The sequence below is a fragment of the Mchenga conophoros genome, linkage group LG6 (genome assembly GCF_057382185.1).
Source record: "Mchenga conophoros isolate Kocher_MC1m ecotype Shallow Benthic linkage group LG6, M_conophoros_male_GT1.1, whole genome shotgun sequence".
In the NCBI taxonomy this organism is placed as follows: domain Eukaryota; kingdom Metazoa; phylum Chordata; class Actinopteri; order Cichliformes; family Cichlidae; genus Mchenga; species Mchenga conophoros.
In genome coordinates, this window is record NC_140531.1 from 22,865,933 (window position 1) to 22,885,171 (window position 19,239).

At 38.7% G+C, this 19,239-nt stretch overlaps 1 protein-coding gene across 1 annotated transcript; it reads right to left on the reverse strand.

The window, feature by feature from the left end:
• Positions 1-7,043: 7,043 nt before the first annotated feature.
• On the reverse strand, positions 7,044-18,901 carry slc44a1a (solute carrier family 44 member 1a). Its single transcript, XM_085276830.1, has 16 exons — positions 18,657-18,901; positions 18,315-18,401; positions 17,416-17,558; positions 15,329-15,465; positions 15,112-15,208; positions 14,741-14,910; positions 13,090-13,179; positions 12,841-12,983; positions 10,874-11,060; positions 9,501-9,669; positions 9,243-9,399; positions 9,048-9,131; positions 8,822-8,959; positions 8,409-8,645; positions 7,641-7,715; positions 7,044-7,508 (listed from the first exon to the last, which is right to left on the reverse strand). Exons 1-16 carry the CDS (start codon positions 18,678-18,680, stop codon positions 7,488-7,490), a joined length of 1,959 nt encoding a protein of 652 aa, XP_085132956.1. The 5' UTR covers positions 18,681-18,901; the 3' UTR covers positions 7,044-7,487.
• Between the last annotated feature and the right edge of the window lie 338 nt (positions 18,902-19,239).

Sequence of the window (19,239 nt, forward strand, 5' to 3'; positions counted from 1 at the left end):
TGTATGTGTGCAGGAGGATTGGGGCCACTAAAAACAAAAGGGTAGCATAAGAACTGAAACAGAGAACAGAAACATTGTCAGGAATAAAGAAGTTGTGGTGGGGTTTTGTTTTGTTTGTTTGCATATTTGTTTTTACAGTTCTGACATCATCTTAGCTTTTCTAGCACACTCACAGAATTCTGGAAAACAGACCATAGGATAAGGTTCGGGAAAAGCCCGAATATATTGAATAAACCTGGAATATATTGAATCAACCTCAAATATATGAAATAAAAGTCTGAATATATTTTCTGTCCTGCGACAAAGAAATGGCTCTATATCGAAATTACTTTGGTGTGACTCCCCATCATGCATCAGGTTTTTTGACCTTTTCCTTAGATTAAAAAAACACAAAACCAAAAAAAAGTTTTAAAAAATTCTGAAAAAACTGGACAAGGGCAGTTTCAAACTGAAAGAACATACCATATCTTCCCCATTTCTGTTCTTAAATTTAGGAAAAGAAATGTGTTGCTGAAGATTGTGTGACGTTAGCGCAAGTCAAGTGAAACACCCAGTTGTTGAGCAATCTTTTATGCAAAATATGTCCTGTTCTGCATTTTTCCTCATCATTATTCAGAGCAAAACTCCTTTTAAATTACTGTATGACTTCAGCTCAGTACATGGACACTAGGGAACACGCAACACACTGGAGTTGGTCTTCCTGTTAATTTAGTCAAGGTTGTAAGGATCTAGAAAGAAAACAAAATTAAAAAGCAAAAAAAAAAAGAGATTCATTACCCATTTATTACAAAATACTGGCTGCGCTTCACACACACACACACACACACACACACACATATATGTACATTGATCAGGGTGCCCATGCTGACTCGTGTCTACCACTAAAAGCACCAACAATGGGCTTGTCAGTATCAAAACTGGACCACGGATCAATGGAAGGTGACCTGGTCTGATGAATGACGTTCATCGTAACATAATTTACCTGGGGAACACTTGGTACCAGGATGCACTATGGGAAGAAGGCTAGTCAGCAGAGGCAGTGTGATGCCTTGGGCAATGGTCTGCAAGGGAACCTTTGGTCCTTTACTTTGACACGTACCGCCTACCTAAGTATTGATGCAGACTATGTTCACCCTTTCATGGAAATGGTTATCTATCGATCGATCGATCGATCGAGAGGGTTCATGTTTTTAAAGGGGAGATTATGCTCGAGGATTTTTTGAGAATTTGTTTTTTTTTCTCAGAATTCTGACATTAAATTCAGAATTGTGCCGCAGAATTATTTTTTCTCGGTAAGCTACGACCACGGCGAGCTACGACTTTTCTCAGAGTTATGAAAAAAAAAAAAAAAGCCTGAACCAAATTGTTTTTTGTCCCCCCAGTAGCTTTAATCCTCCCTTGTAAGTGTGGTAAAAAACACACCGCATTCATTCATTCACCAGTTCATTATTTCTCCACATTTTAAGCAGCACAGCTACTTTTGGATGATGTCATAAACAATAAAAGGACACAACATGTGCCATAAAGTGTTTATCCAGGACATGAGAGAGAGCCAACAGCTGTCAAGAGTGACACACACAATGCAGTACTGCATTATGTAGGAGAGAAACAGGTGAATGTTTCATGAGTCACATCACACCCACATTATGCACACATGCATACATGTAGAGAGGAGTGTGTAGAATAAATGGAGCTGAAATTTGAAACTATTGATCTGTAAAAGTTAGTTTCACTGGTTGTGCTCTGAGAATAATTGTCCATATTTTATTCAATGCAGCTCAGTGTACACAGGCCGGAGTAACTTACGATGGGTAATAGTGTGCGTGTGTGTGTGTATGTGTTGGCACAGGGCCTGTCAGCAGCTCCAGACAGGAAAGTCACTGGGTAAATATCAAATGTTCATTTTCACACACTCTCCGTGCTTTTATGTGCTGACCATAGAAATGCGGCGAGATACCATCTCTGTGGTCCACTTCCTTACACTAGAGTCTGCGGTTGGAGAAGGTCCAACAATAAAAAGTGGACTGCCTGTGTGTGGGGAGACAGGATGACTGAGAGCTGACGGGAAAAGCCTCAAATTGCAGGAAGCACTTTTGATGTTCGGAAATCAGGTTTCTTGGATAAGTAATACTCTGTAACATTTTTTTTGTGATGAGCTATTGTTATTGTGCAAATTATAATCACCCACCAGGGTTATATTGGTTATATCTCAATTTTATAACCATTTTAGGTTATGTGGAGGTCTTTTAACCTATCAGTTGAGCAAGTTGCAAAATCCTGTAAATTTCTTAGACTAAGGAAGGACTTCTCTTTATTACTGTAAATGAATGATTTGCAGGGTTTGCTTTATTTTACAGTCTTTCAGTGGCTTGAATGAAATCACACCTCCAGGATCTAAAGTTACATCTTTTTCCAAGTTGGAAACTCAAATGGGATTAATTTTGAAGGGGACATTGTGCTCATCTCCATATTGCATGATTCGCAGCCTTACCTTGTAAGGTTTATTTTTGAAGTGTTTATTTTAGGCAACCATATAAGGCATTGCCTCTCACTGACATCACACATAGCCAAGAGTGGAAAAAATGCTCTGAAACTGAGAGAGCAGTCTGAAAGCAGGGCTTTTGGTTCATAGCAATTATGTAAAGCTCCTGCATAAAACTACATATATGAATAAGTTCAAATAAATAATAAGGTAGTTAAGTGTGATATGTCAATGATGGTTATGATCTTTTGCTCTCTGTATGTTTTTTAATAGTCCTACTCTGTGTTCATTTCTACAGTGGTATTGTAGGGTACTCTTCTTTGTTTGCATACGAAATGGGATCAACTGGAAATACCTGAGTTGAGCTTTCAGGGCAAGCTGCTGAGGAGGCAGTATAGCTCAGCTTAATGGTTAAATCACTGTTGTTCATCACATACTCTGGAAGACACACACACACACACGTATATACTGTGCCTGAGTCAGTGTCCGCATCAGAGAGGAGCAATACAAGTTTAATCTTATCTTGACAAGACACAAATGAACAACTACAGGCCGATCTCAAATCTCCCGTTTTTAAGTAAGATCATTGAAAAAACAGTTTCTCAACAGCTCAGTTACTTCTTAAAACAGAATAATTGCTACGATGCCTTCCAGTCAGGTTTTAGACAGAACCACAGCACTGAAACCGCTCTGACCAAAGTGTTTAATGACATATGTCTGAATACAGACAGTGGAAAAATGTCAGTCCTAGTTTTACTGGATCTCAGTGCAGCATTTGATACAGTTGACCACAACATATTACTCAAACGACTGGAGAACTGGACAGGTCTTTCAGGAACTGTACTAAACTGGTTCAAAACATACGTAGAAAACAGGAAATACTTTGTATCAATAGGTAACTTCACATCTGAGCAGACAAGTATCACATGTGGAGTTCCCCAAGGTTCCATCTTGGGACCCCTTCTGTTTAACATCTACATGCTCCCACTGGCACAGATTATAAACAACAACAAAATAAACTATCACAGCTATGCAGGTGACACACAAATATATATCACAATGTCACCAGGAGACCGAGGCCCTGTACAGGCTCTTGGTAAATGCATTGAGGAAATCAATGACTGGTTGTGCCACAATTTTCTCCAGCTAAACAAAAACAAAACTGAGGTAATAGTCTTTGGCGCCAAAGAAAAACGATTACAGGTCACCAGAGAACTTCAATCTATACATCTAAAAACCACAAACCAGGCGAGAAATTTGGGTGTAGTGATGGATGCAGACCTAAACTTAGAAAAACACATTAAGACAATAACAAAGTCAGCTTACTATCACCTCAAGAATATATCAAGGATAAAAGATCTGATGTCTCAACAGGACCTGGAAAAACTAGTCCATGCATTCATCTTTAGTAGGCTTGATTACTGTAACAGCATCTTTACAGGTCTACCTAAAAAATCAGTCAGACAACTACAGCTCATTCAGAACTCTGCTGCTCGAGTCCTCACTAAGACCAAAAAAGTGGACCACATCAGTCCAGCTCTGAGGTCCTTACACTGGCTGCCTGTCCGTCAGAGGATAGACTTTAAAGTTCTGATGCTGGCCTATAAAGCTCTGAATGGTTTAGGACCAAAATACATCAATGACCTCCTGACCCAGTATGAACCATCCAGATCCCTCAGGTCATCTGGATCCGGTCTTTTATCAGTTCCCAGAGTCAGAACCAGACACGGAGAAGCTGCATTCAGCTTTTATGCTCCTTATATCTGGAACAAACTCCCAGAAAGCCTCAGATCAGCTGAAACACTCAGTTTATTTAAATCCAGGTTGAAGACTCACCTGTTCTCAGCTGCATTTGAATAAAGCACCAAATCCACACTTTAAGCTTAAATTTCAAAACTTACATTTAACTACTGATTTTATCTACTGTTCTGATTTTATCTGTTTTGATTTTATATACTGTTGTTTGTTTGTTTGTTAATTAGTTAGTTAGTTTATTTGCTTGTTTTATTCAATTTTAAATCATGCTTTTTATTTGTTCTTGTTTCTAATGTCTCTGTAAAGCACTTTGAATCACCTTGTTGTTGAATTGTGCTATACAAATAAACTTGCCTTGCCTTGCCTTGCCCTTAATGATTATAAACCATTCACTTTAGGTTTTGAATCAAGATCAAGAGGCAAGTAATTATTTCTTGCATTCAATACTGCAGTCAATACTGGGAGCACTGCAGTTTCTTTACAGTAAGCACCTTTTTATTCATGGTGAGTATAAGTGAAAAACACAAAAAATAATGTGTGTAAATCATATCAGTCATCATATCATCGTATCAGTAAAACCTATCTTCTTAGATCAAGTGAAAAGCGACTGATTTGGATCAATGCACAGAATGACAATTTTTCGATAATTCCAAACCAGAAACACCAATAATAAGAAGAAAATCTATCCAGGCTTTTTTCTATCCTGCAACAAAAAGCTTCTGGGAATGGCTCTATACAGAAATCACTTCAGTGTGACTCACCACCATGCATTGAGCTGTTTTCCTCTGGATTCCTGCATTTTATAGAGGTGGACAGCAATGCGCAGAAAGAGCTTTCTCATCAATAACTTCTAACTGCTTAGTGGTTTGATTCTTGGCTGTTCAGCACTCAATTGGAGGACATGTAATCTATACATCAATAGGAGGAGGACTAATAAGCAGATTTATGGCAGGATAGTCTGCTTCCATGGTGATCACAAATATTTCTAATCAACAAAGTGTCATAATTTACCTGCAAAGTTAAAAATCTGGGATAAAAAAAAAATCTAATTGGCTACTCATTTTAAACTACATTTTGATACATGAACATGTAGAAATACATAAATTATAATACAAAATACAATAAATAGTGACACATGATTAGTTACAGATTAGTAACAAATTAAATATGTTTAATTTAAAGTTACTAAATATTTTATCACTTTATGAGAAATCAAAATATTAATCTTTTTTTCTCTAAGTGGATCTGAGGACACCTAACACTGACCAATAAATCATTCAAGCAAACAAGGTCCCCTAACACAAGGCATCAACCAGTGATGAAATGTGTCATATCTCTGTATGGTACGCAGTGTCGTCAAAAAAATGAGGAAACTGGACAAGTGGAGGCCAAAGAAGCAGCAGGCCTGAAAACAAATACCTAGAGCAGACGAACAGTGCCTGAAAGTCATGTCCTTAAGAAAGTGGGGGCTGACAGCAAAGACCTGACACAGGACCCGATGTATCAGGTCAGATGTATCTGACCCTTTAGTTGATCCATCTGCTTGGTTGGTCTCAGTGGAAGCATGGCTGTCAAGAAGCTGATCTTACGAAGTAAAACAAGGAGAAAAGACTCAGGTGTGCCAAATTACACAAGTCTTATGGAGTGATCAATCCAAACTTGATTTGATTGATGACTGGTTTGATTCCGTCTGTAGAGACAAAGTCAGGACAGAGGTGAAACAGTGAGTGTGTACTATCTGTAAAACCTGGTGGAGGCTCTGTCATGGTTTGGATTTCAGCCAGGGGTGTTGGGGATTTTGTCAAAATCCATTGAACTATTCCTGAAGACATGAGATGAAATTACAAGAAGCTTGCCTGAGAGTTAAAGGCTATGTTACAGAATAGTCATACAAATACTGATGTTCAATTTTTTTAGAACTGTACAAACCATTTTTCCCTCATATACTGTATTTCTGTGTATATTTGTATAATTGCTTCAATAAACTGCTGCACCTAATTTACATTTTCCTTGTAAAATATGAAAAAATAAGGGGTAGTTCAAGAATTTTGTCTCAGTAGTGTAATTTTCCTATATTAGGAGGGTTATGGTAGCATCTTACACTGTATTTACAACTGAGATGCAATCATTTTAAGAAATTTTCTGCCCTCTGGTGATGAAAGTTAGAAACTACAGCTGATTGTTTGGCCCTTTGTTAGCGGTTCGTTACTGTTTTATAGAATACTCTTTAATTGATGGAACTGCAAATGTTGACAACAGAAGGTAAATGAGTAAAACTGTATAAATTGTGTTTTCTTTTAAAGCCCAAATATAAAATTAATACAAATAAGAAATCTTTTATTTAACACTTGAATGAACTTGTCACCTTTTTTTTGTCCGTCTGGAACATTCTTGTACATGAACAGCCAACACCAGGAGTGTTGAAGATTTGGGAAAATGAATGTGATAGTCTGACACGATTTTTAAACATGGATCGACGCTAACTATTCCATAGTACAGAATTTGGACTTACTGTGACAGCTCCCGATATCTATGAGCATTATTAAGTGCTATTTCCTAAATGTTTCCCATGATGCCATCTATTGATAACACTCATTTACAACCACAACAAATGAGCTCTCCTCTAAAGGACAAGTTTAAAATTGATCATCTTCATTTGTTACTTCTTTTCACTTGAACTGACTGATTAAGCTGACAATCACAAAGGTTGCCTGCAAGTGATTGTGGCTGATGAGCTGATCAACATTTGATTTAGTCCTGTGGTTGTGGGCAACAAAAAAAACAATAAATAAACAGATAAAATAGATAAATAAAACTCTGCTGTGTTATTTTGGTATAAAATTTAATAAGTCACAAACATCATGAACAGTTTATGCATTGTAACATAGTTAGCCACCAGTTTAAAAAGGTACACTCAAACATCCAAATGGTAGCTGTTTTTTATCAAACACGTTAAACCATCATATTACTTAAAATTCCACAAGGGAAACCCACATATGTGAGGGAAAAAAGCCATCCTATTATTAATAACAAAAACATAAACCCAAATAAACATGTTACATTAGAGGCAAACTTTACATTCTCATACAATCTTTTTGAAAAATAAACATTAAGAAACATCTTCTGCAAAACTATGTAAAACTTCTGTACAAAGTCAGTTGTTATCTATCTGGTGGATGTCCCTGCAGTGTGACGCTGGCAACCTCTGAGTTAAAAATTGGAGATGTGGTTTTAGATGTTTGACACAGTATCAAGCTGAAGTCCCACGTGCCTGCAAGAAAAGCAAACAAAAACACTCCACTTTTACATCATCTGGCATGCAAAACCCAAACCTACAGCAGTGGTTAGCTTATTTACTTATTGGATCTTTCGTTCCAGGATTGTAAACAAATTTTCAGCTCACCATGGGCTTCATCTCACGACCATCTCCATCATCTGGCTTTTTCCAACCCATTTTTTTACTGTTTTCAACAAATTCCTGAAAAGGGGAACAAAGAGTTATACAAAAATGATTTAACTCTTAGGTCAAAATAATCTTCTTGCAAGGTTAAAAAGCAAATGAGAAAACATTTGAGCAAACACTGCGACTCAAAGCCAAAAAGTTATAAATTTAAAAGAAAATGTCTAAGAAATCAATATTAGTAATTAGAAGTTTTTAATCTTATTCACATATTCAAGTAAAACAATATAGTAATTTTTACAAAACGCCATGTAGGGTTAGAGGGATTAAGTGGCAGGAGAAATGTCTTTCCATGGAGTCCAGGAGTAGAAGGCCAGTTTTGTTTGGGGGGTTGTTAAGTGTTTTGGGTAAACAGTATCTGAACTGCCAATATCAATCAAAGATACTTTTTTTCTTTTTTAGAAAAGTTATTTTGTGGATTGCATGTTCTCCCCATGCCTTGGTTCTCTCTGGACGCTCCAGCTTCCTCCCACAGTCCAAAGACAAACATGTTGGTTTAACTGGTGGGTCTAAATTGGTCGTAGGTGTGAATATAAGCATGATTGGCTACCTGTCTATTTTAGAGAGACAGAACAATTGCAAAGGTTTGCTATACACCTTAACCTCCTGCCTATTTTGACATGAGCACAGAATGTCTCTAGTCTTCTGTTACTTCATATTCTCAAATAAAATAAAAAAGGACCTCAGATAAAGGACAATCCCTCATCTCACCATTAACGCCTTGTCCATGTAGTACTCTCGCCCAGGGCTGCCATCATTATACTTTGTGTCCACAGCGAAGCACAGAAATAGGACATCGACCACATTTTCAAACACAGAAAGGAAGCAATGGGCCACCAGGAAGGCAAAGACACAGACGATGAGAAGAGGCAGCACCCACACCGTGTAGTCCCTCTGGTAGTTCAGAGCCAGAACGCCGGCAAAAGCTGTGCAGGAGACGATAAGAATCTGAGAATGAAGACACACAGCTGGTTAGAAAACACACCTCAACAAGTATTAAAGTGGACCAAAAATGTACGTCTAGGCAACGTGGGGGCAGAGCAAACAAGTTATGAAAACACAGACATGTTGACATGTGTTGATAACGTCAGCTTTCAAACTTAGTTATTTGATACATTTGGTACCTTTCCCAAGAAGAGGACAAAGTCGCCGACAGTGTTAATGGCGGCTACTCTGAGTGCGTTCTCCACCAGGATAAGGAAAGCTTCACGAGCTGAGGTGCAAAAACTTGTGCTGTTGATGGCTGTGGCTGTGTAAGCGTTCTGAAATCATTTGACATTGAAATGCAGACGGTAAATACTTGGGATAATCTACACAGAACATACAGTTCATTAAAATGTGAGTTCTTACTTGATTCAAGTATGCTAAACACTTCTCAAGGCACCACAGACAGCAGACACAGGCTTTTACCATGCAACGGGCACAGGCATTTTCCTATTAAAAAACAGACAAAAACAAAATGCAATCCATGTACAAAGATGAAAAGTTTTAGAATATGTATTATAATATAATTTAAGAGCTTTAAACATGACTTTTAAAGCTCACCTTTCCTTTGAGCTGACTGTGGATGTATGTCAGGATTAGACGAGGGATCTTAACAAGTGTGATGATGAAGGAGCCTTTGGCCAAAGTACCCAGGTGGTAGCGGATAGTACGTGCCATAGAGGAAATGATAGGAGTTGCTGGCATCTGGGACTTGTTCCTTAAGTTAAACAAATACAGAAGAACCTTACAATCAGCTAATGCAGCATTAAGCATCTAGTGAGATTAAACCCAAAGTGCTGTCTGTTACTTCTTTTGTACCTTGTGAAATAGTAGGTGACCACAGCTCCAGCAATAGTCATCTGCTGGAAGGCAAGGATGAACTCACTGATCCAGATGAGACCCACGACGTGATACCACACCAGGAACTGGAGAGGCCCTTGCATTTCATACCCAACCACACCTGTAGAGTTGTTTTTTACTGGTGTTCCTATGAGGGGAAAACAAAAACAAAAACCCAGCATGACTTTCAGTTGCTTTAATATGAATGTTGCAGTTTTTTCATTCATTTTGCTGCCAGCCAATCACTGGAGTTTAATAAGATGCAGGTTTGATTCAATGATATGCATATGAAATGCTAGTAACTACAACAGAAATGAAAGCCACACAGTGATGTCATGCATGTAACAGCCTACTTTACTGTAAAAGACACAAAGCCACTGAGCAGCTGCAATTAAAACCACAGGAATTAGATTTTAGCATTAAGAATTTCATTTTGATTAAAGAGCTTGAGACTATTGGTGGATTATCCCCAACGGAAACATAGGCAATGATTTTGGTAATTGCCAAATAAAACAAATAAACAATTCAAGACTTCACCATTTTACCGCACAGCTACGTTCTTACTTGCTTGTCAAGTGTCACATCATTCTTTCCCTAAATTCCTTACTTCCAGAGATCTATTTTCTAGATTTTTTTTCTAGAAGATTTAAGAGTCCTAAATTATAAACTGTTTCCCTCTGATTTATTAAAAACACATTCCACTTAAAAGTTACAAGCAGTATTTAAAATACTTTGTAACCACTTTTAAAACATCATTCATAGAGATGTGTCTCATTTCTGCTGGACAGCTATGAACCCATGTGTACCAACTAATGCTCCTTTATTAATGTACACTTACTGAGGATCATTCACAAAACTTTTGTACTCCTAGTTTGACATTACTAGGAGTACAAAAGACTTTCAGATAAAGCCACTGGATTATTTTATTACTCCTTCACAGTATGTTATTTGTCTTGTGTGTGTACTTTTAAATTGTGCAAACTGAAATCAACTGAATTGCTGCTCTTGTGCTGACCTTTCATTTAAATACTATTTAAAATCCGCTGTGAAAAAGAGAATGAGGAGAAGGAAGAAGTGGTTCTTTCTTTGTCCGTTCTCCCACATCACGAGACTTGCACAAGACTCCGAATGTGGGAGTGCAGTCATGCCACAAAACAAAGACAAAATGTCACAATGCGACAATTAATATTCCGCTTGCTTGAACTCATCTGACGCTAGAAAAAAAAACTGGTGCATTGCAATGTCAATACACAAACTGAAGCAAACAGCAACTCAAAGAATTCTCAATAATGACAAACAGACACATAAAAAAGAAACTAAAACTGTGGTCTCCGATAGGCCTTTCTTCTAACCTGTTGTCCCGAGGAAGAGAAGCACACCAATCCAGTAGATCCAGAAGAGTATGAGGCAAAGGAAAGTCCAGAAAGGCTGCAGGACCAGCAGGGGAAGATGGATGAACACCTTACCCGCCACATGGAACAGGGAGATGGTGAGAGCCACACGCTTCCTCATGAAGAACATCACCAGCAGGAGAACAACCTGAAGCGTTTCACAAGTTCAGTGGAGGTGTTCAGTTTGATGATAATTGTGATTTTTTTCTCTCTAATACCAGCAGAAACATGTTACAATGTTACATGTACAGTGGGGCAAAAAAGTATTTAGTCAGCCACCGATTGTGCAAGTTCCCCCACTTAAAATGATGACAGAGGTCGGTAATTTGCACCAGAGGTACACTTCAACTGTGAGAGACAGAATGTGAAAAAAAATCCATGAATCCACATGGTAGGATTTGTAAAGAATTTATTTGTAAATCAGGGTGGAAAATAAGTATTTGGTCAATAACAAAAATACAACTCAATACTTTGTAACATAACCTTTGTTGGCAATAACAGAGGTCAAACGTTTACTATAGGTCTTTACCAGGTTTGTACACACAGTAGCTGGTATTTTGGCCCATTCCTCCATGCAGATCTTCTCGAGAGCAGTGATGTTTTGGGGCTGTCGCCGAGCAACACGGACTTTCAACTCCCGCCACAGATTTTCTATGGGGTTGAGGTCTGGAGACTGGCTAGGCCACTCCAGGACTTTCAAATGCTTCTTACGGAGCCACTCCTTTGTTGCCCGGGCGGTGTGTTTTGGATCATTGTCATGTTGGAAGACCCAGCCTCGTTTCATCTTCAAAGTTCTCACTGATGGAAGGAGGTTTTGGCTCAAAATCTCACGATACATGGCCCCATTCATTCTGTCCTTAACACGGATCAGTCGTCCTGTCCCCTTGGCAGAAAAACAGCCCCATAGCATGATGTTTCCACCCCCATGCTTCACAGTAGGTATGGTGTTCTTGGGATGCAACTCAGTATTCTTCTTCCTCCAAACACGACGAGTTGAGTTTATACCAAAAAGTTCTACTTTGGTTTCATCTGACCACATGACATTCTCCCAATCCTCTGCTGTATCATCCATGTGCTCTCTGGCAAACTTCAGACGGGCCTGGACATGCACTGGCTTCAGCAGCGGAACACGTCTGGCACTGCGGGATTTGATTCCCTGCCGTTGTAGTGTGTTACTGATGGTGACCTTTGTTACTTTGGTCCCAGCTCTCTGCAGGTCATTCACCAGGTCCCCCCGTGTGGTTCTGGGATCTTTGCTCACCGTTCTCATGATCATTTTGACCCCACGGGATGAGATCTTGCGTGGAGCCCCAGATCGAGGGAGATTATCAGTGGTCTTGTATGTCTTCCATTTTCTGATGATTGCTCCCACAGTTGATTTTTTCACACCAAGCTGCTTGCCTATTGTAGATTCACTCTTCCCAGTCTGGTGCAGGTCTACAATACTTTTCCTGGTGTCCTTCGAAAGCTCTTTGGTCTTGGCCATGGCGGAGTTTGGAGTCTGACTGTTTGAGGCTGTGGACAGGTGTCTTTTATACAGATGATGAGTTCAAACAGGTGCCATTCATACAGGTAACGAGTGGGGGACAGAAAAGCTTCTTACAGAAGACGTTACAGGTCTGTGAGAGCCAGAGATTTTCCTTGTTTGAGGTGACCAAATACTTATTTTCCACCCTGATTTACGAATAAATTCTTTACAAATCCTACCATGTGGATTCATGGATTTTTTTTTCACATTCTGTCTCTCACAGTTGAAGTGTACCTCTGGTGCAAATTACTGACCTCTGTCATCATTTTAAGTGGGGAACTTGCACAATCGGTGGCTGACTAAATACTTTTCTGCCCCACTGTATATATTTCATTCTTCTGAATCACTGCATTTCTTAAACTGTAAATATATAGCAAAGCATCCACGTATGTGTACCTACCGTGAAAATAGTAGCACCAATGGCATAGAAAAGCAAAGCCTTAACATTATCCGATGCCACTTCTTTTCCAAACACTGATGTGGTGTTACTGTTGAGAGCCTTTCTGTGGTCTACGTAGAACCACCACAGAACGCCCGTCCCACCTGTAAAAGATCATACCCACGTAAATGTTGCTTCTTTTTTTTTTAAAGCAGATAAACTATAATGTTCTGTTGCTGTGACTCAGAGCGTCGGATTAAAAGATGTTACCTGTGGAGCCGATGATCACCAGAACTGTGAGAATCCACACCAGCAATTGGGAGATGTAACGAATGACGACCATCATGATCAAAGAGAGAACTGCATCAGAGAAATAACAGACGACATCACGTGAGTACAGAAAACAATGTTAACAAGAGAAATGCCTAAATATCTGCAGCCTAACTAACACGGAAATGCAGCATGTATAGTTTTATAATACAAAAAAACTTTTTTTTTAGTTGTTTGGGATATTGCTGGTCACGGTTCAGACACATGGCATATCAAAAACATTTTTCCCTCCATGTTATAAACCATAAACCAAGCATGAGAAAATTAGGTTGAACAAAAACAAACATTTTGTATTTTATCTCTTCTGAAAAAAGACACGACATAATTTTAAAAAAGCTATTTAACCTAACTAATGAAAACTTATAATTTTAAAACACAAACCAAACTGAAAGTTAAACTAAATGTAAAACAACATAAACATAGCTACTGGCTATAGAGGAATAAGGAGCACTGTGATAGACAGCAGAGGCATGGTTATCAGGAGCATCACAGGCCAAAGTGAATAGTTCTCCAGGGTTCTTAGAGGATATTCAAAGCTGTTCCTTTGAATGTTGGCTGCTTTTTGCTCCCTTTTCTTTCTATACTATTTTATATCTGTCAGACTTTGTTATATGTGGCATTTTTCTTTGATTCAACTAAAGAAACAGGAACAAATTGCGTATTTCTGCAACAAGCTGATCGGTGCACCTGTGGCTCATGGGACAGACAGGGTCATCCACAAGTCAGAAGGTCAGTGGTTTTAAAGCTACAGTTAGAAAATTGGTTTTGTATGTGTAGACACAACACTGGAAAGCCCTTGAGTTAGGTGCTGCTTTTGCACTGGAATGATTTGTAGGTCAGTTTTAAGCAGCTCACCAAAAAGAAAATATTACTGAAAATGGTCAGGTACAAGAGCTGGAGTGAAAATGTGGGAAAAAGCAGCCAATGTCCAAAGAAAAGCTTTGAAAAAAAAAAACCCCCCAGAAAGCCTGGAGAACCACTGCTCAAGATCACTTAAAAAAATACAAGGAGGTCTGGAAGCAAAATATAAAGAAATTAGGCTTAAGACTCAAATGTTAATCACAGCCTTAGCAATGTGGCTACATCCACTCTACATACTATTGCAAATCACTGTTTTTCCTTCTGTATCTGTTGTTTTTTTTAAATCTGTAAGTTTCAAATATTTGTCCAACTGTTACAAAACTATTTGAGGGCTATTTGTCAGGAATCATTATTATTATTATTATTATTATTGTAGAGAAAGTCGCTCTGAATCTGAATCACATGAAAAAGTCTGTCCTGTAGCACTGAAAACCAAAACCCCAGAACGAGGCACATCAAATAACTGAGATGAAAGACGTCTGAAGCTGACATGAGATCAGCTCTGTCTCATGGGGATGAGTTAAAGCAGACCTTAAATTAAAGCTTGCGGGCAGAACTTGAGTGGATACGACGACTGTAACCGCTCAAACATTTCCTGTTTTTTCAGGACAAAAATAGCATCCCTTCCAATGGTTTCCTTCCTACTGAATCCTCGTGAGAAATTCGAGCTGTGCAAGAGGGGCAGCAGAAATCATAAAAGCAAATCTCATACTGCAAGCTGGAGTTATACCTAAAGCCAGAATGCAAAGTCCTATGATGATCTCTTTGCTGGCCATCACCCCAGAGATGACACGCTGCAACACAGTGTTGTCGCTGACAAATGTCATAAAAGCTTTGGCGAACTGAGTGTAGCAGCTGATATCCGTAGGAATACAACGCCGGAAAAGCAGGACAGATTTACTGCAAAGAGCAAAAAGACACAGAACACAGATTTTTATTCATTTCTAATGACTAGGTCTCCAAGAAATAAATGATAAATTGTGGAAAACCATTTTTCTGTTGGTCCTGGAATGTATTTAAGCTAATAAGAGTACAGGAGAATTAATGAATTAATTTAAAACTAATGAAAGAACTATATCTCTAGATAGATAGATAGATAACCTTGGTGGAACAGGCAGCTTTGGACACTTGGTTGATTTTTCTGATGAATAGCTTGTGTATCTTGTAGGAGTAAGATCATAGGAGCAGAGATTCGAGCCTAACAGAAAGAAAAAAATATATCACATGTTCAACTTGGCAAAATGCTTCAACATACAATTATAAGGATGTTGGTGAGCAATCTTTTCTGTAAAATACTTGCACTTCTGAAATTTCTCACCATTATTCAACGCAAACTGCTTTAAATCAGAGTATGTCGTCAGCTCAGTAGATGGACACTTGGAAACACACAAAGCAATGGACTTGATCTTCCTGTTTATTAAGTCAATGTTGCAAGGATCAAGAAAGAAAACAAACCTAAAAAAGGAAGAACAATTTGATTTATTGCCCATCTGATACCAAATACTTCCTGCCCTTTACTTCAAAACGACAAAAAAATATCACCCTATCTGTTAAGATGAGGACAGAAATATTAGCCCCACTATGAAATTTTCCTTTTTAAAACATTTCCCATGAGCTGTTGAACGGAGCAAGGAATTTTTAAACTACTTTTTTGAACATCCTACTTTCATTTTAGATTTTTAAATGATTTTGCTTTACACATAGGAACACAATTATTTCACAAAAATGAAACTAACTAAATAAGAAAGTAACTAACTAAGAGTCAAAATGCTAATAGATGCTAATAGTCGGTTGTGTGTCCTTTCCTGCAGATCATAGTCATAGTTTTCGACACTCTCACACGTCTCCTGAGCAATCCCAGCCCATTCTTCTTTGGCAAATCTCTCAATCCCTCCAGATTTGATGGAGGTAGGACTTCAGTTCATTCCACTGATTTGGAATGGGATTAAAGTCAGAGCTTTGTACAGCTAGTCCATAACTTTCACTTTCGTCTGGAGGTAGTTCTTCATCAGGAGCAACGTACGTTTTGGGTTGTTGTTGTGCTGAAAGCATTCCACAGCATTTGGGTTTAATGCCTCTTTCTCCTTTCTCCAAACATAAGGAGAGTTTTTATAACCAAAGAGCTCTAGTTTCATCTCATCTGACCAAAGGACCCACTTCTAGTATGCTTAATCTTTCACTGGGTTGTCTTTAATGTGCTTCAATCTGGCTTAAAGGCGTCTCTTCTGCAGACATTTTTCTTGGTCTGCAGCCTTGCAGGCCAGAGTTCTGGAGATTGTCTTCTTTGAGGCTACGATTCCCAGCTTGGCCAAGTCATTCAGTGTCTTGGCAGTTGTTCTGGGGTCTTTAGACACAGCTCTCAATGGTTTTCTTTCCAGAGTCTTTGAAAGCTTTTGTTTTCTTACCTTTGCCAGGTTTCTTCAGTACTGTGTGGCTCTCTCTCAATTTCTTGATGATCCTTTTCACTCCAGTTCTTTACACTTGGAAAAACTGTGATAACTTTGTATATCCATCTCCTGCTCCTTTAGTATCAATTCTTCTTCTACAGTCTAAATTGATTTTATTTGTTTTTAGCATATTTTCTCAAGTGCCAGCTCAAATCCTTGGTTAGGTTGTGTACTGTTCATAAATCATGATTTTCTCTTAGAACTTGATTTTACAAATTTGCGCTTTATAAAGTTAAAGCACATCATTGCACAGCAATAGTTTGTGCTATACGTCAATAAATAGATGGAGGACTAAATATTGACCGTGGTCATTTTGGTTTTTTTCCTGGCACAACACTGTTATTTTGTGCAAATACAGATCATTAATGCATTCTAAATAAAACGAGTGTGTTTAGAAACGCTATGTTGAAAATCCCTTGGTCTGTTTAAAAAACAGCGACTTGGAAAATCTTGAGGCAGGCTAGTAATTTTGTCCTCATCTGTATATCATGTTTGGTTATTATTATGCCAGTTGGGAGTTCTCTGTCTGGTGAGAAAATGAAAGATGGTGACATTTGCTACTCTGTCAGACAGATCCTTCTTTGTAGCAGAAACGCCTTTTATTCAAAGCCTCCATGGGCAATCAGCCCATCAATAAAGCATGACCCATTGTTTCAGTAAAATGTGGCCCACAGGCTGCATGCTGATGGAAAACTACACCCCAAAACGCGAAATATAATCAAAGACTTCAAAGACAAATCGTGATTTTAAAAAAATCTCATTAACTAAGACTTTCTTTGGGCAAATTATACAGAAAGAAGGTATGCTAATAAACTACACTATTCATCAAGGAATGCAAAGAGCTTAAGAATTAGACTGTTGCAACAAAGGGTCTGCATAGCTGAAAATGATGAGTACAGTGTAAAAACACTCTAAACCTATGCCGCATGCAAAGTCATATGTAACCAATCAGACTCACTTGTTTTCCGTCATGTCCCGGCCACTAAGAGGAACTCCCTCAATTTTGGTGTTATTCTTACCACAGGTATTGCCATAGCTGTCATATCCGAAAACAAGTCTGGCGGCACCTCCGGTGGCAATAGGATAGCCACAAATACATGCCTGCAGGTGACACGGATCAAAGATGATATCATCATGAGATTAGTATAGAATTTATTAATGGTACGCCCACATTAAATAAAACTAATCTAATCTGTAATAAATGCTAATGATGGCAAAACTTTGTTTTTTATTGAAGAATGCTGATTCAACTTTTTGAAAATGTTCTAAATTTACAACAGAGTTTTTTTTACATATTCAGATCTGACCAACATAGCCACAAAATTTATACGAGTGAGTGTTTATTAAATGTTAAAAATCCCTCTTACGGCACAGTTCAACAACACGACAAACCTCAGCCTCAAAAGCCATCATCGTATCACTGAATCTCAAGCTCGCAAAAACTGTTTTTGCCAAACTGGATATACAGCAGTGCTGTTACTGCAAAGGTTAGCAGCTATTTGATGAAAGGCAGCAACTTCACTGCTGTCTAACTCACTAACTGGCCAGCACAACAAAGAAGGGACATGAGTTAATGCAGAAGACCTGCAATGAACCCTGCACTCATTAAGTTTCTTACTGATGTTGCTTTTAGATGAGTTGCTGCTGACCTGTTAAGTATTGGAGAAGTACAATTACACAGCTACACAGCAGGCTCCGTAAAGGACCGCGAAGTGTGATCAACACCTCATAAAATAGTTTTAGATAAAAAAAAAAACAAGGAGATATCACAACTTTCTCAAAGGTAGCATTGGCGTGTGGCTAAAATATCAGCAGAATCACCCACACGCCTATGCTCTCATTCACCTAAAGACTTACCATGCCAATGCAAAAGAGTGTAAATATGATGAGCCATGGGATATCCGTGCAGCTGTGCTCCTCCAGCGGTTTCCATTCACGTTTACTCTGCCAAGGCATAAATAACAGTTATCCTAAAACTCCGTTTCTGTGGAGAGCGCCCAGAAGTACCTGCCTCACTGCCCTCCCAAAAATCTGCAAACTAGCGACTTCGTTGGTACCAGACGAAGTAACAAAAACAAAGAGCTGCTTCTGCTGCTCAAAGAGTGACGTTAACGCTGCGCACGAGCTTTAAACGAGCTTTGCTGTTCGGCTTTTCAAACTAAAAGCGGCCATAGCGCCCTTAGGTTTAGCTTAACTTACCTCTGTGCTCCCGCAACACCCCATCGTCGAACTACGAGTACACAACTTCAACAGAAAAAACTTTGAAGTGCCTAAACTTTATTAAATTTCTTAACTCCTTCGGCTCATGTTCAGTTCTCTTTAAACACTAATTCACTCTAACCACCTCAATGAAGCAAATTCACGAATTTGTTTGCAGGATTTTCCTTCCTTTGGCTAACACCCACTTACGCCCTTCCACTTACAGGTAAACACGGAAGAAGACAACTTTTTGTATGCGACGTTTAGGGGCTACTGTAAATACTCCAAATACTGAGCTAGCAATGCAGCAACAATGAAAGGTGTCCTTGACGCTTTTGAGCTTTTGCACGACATTTTTGTAGACGAGTCACTACACTTGAACTTGTCCAAGCCTGAATTTTCAATTTCTATTCTTTTTTTTGATCCGTTGACCAAACATTCACAGCCATGAAACATGAATCACCACCAAGCACACTCTTCTGAAAGACCACTGACTACTTATCCAGGAACACTTTAAGCTGGGGACCCCCGGACCTTATAAAATATTAGCCACAACACATTGATCTAGTAAAACTAACGAATG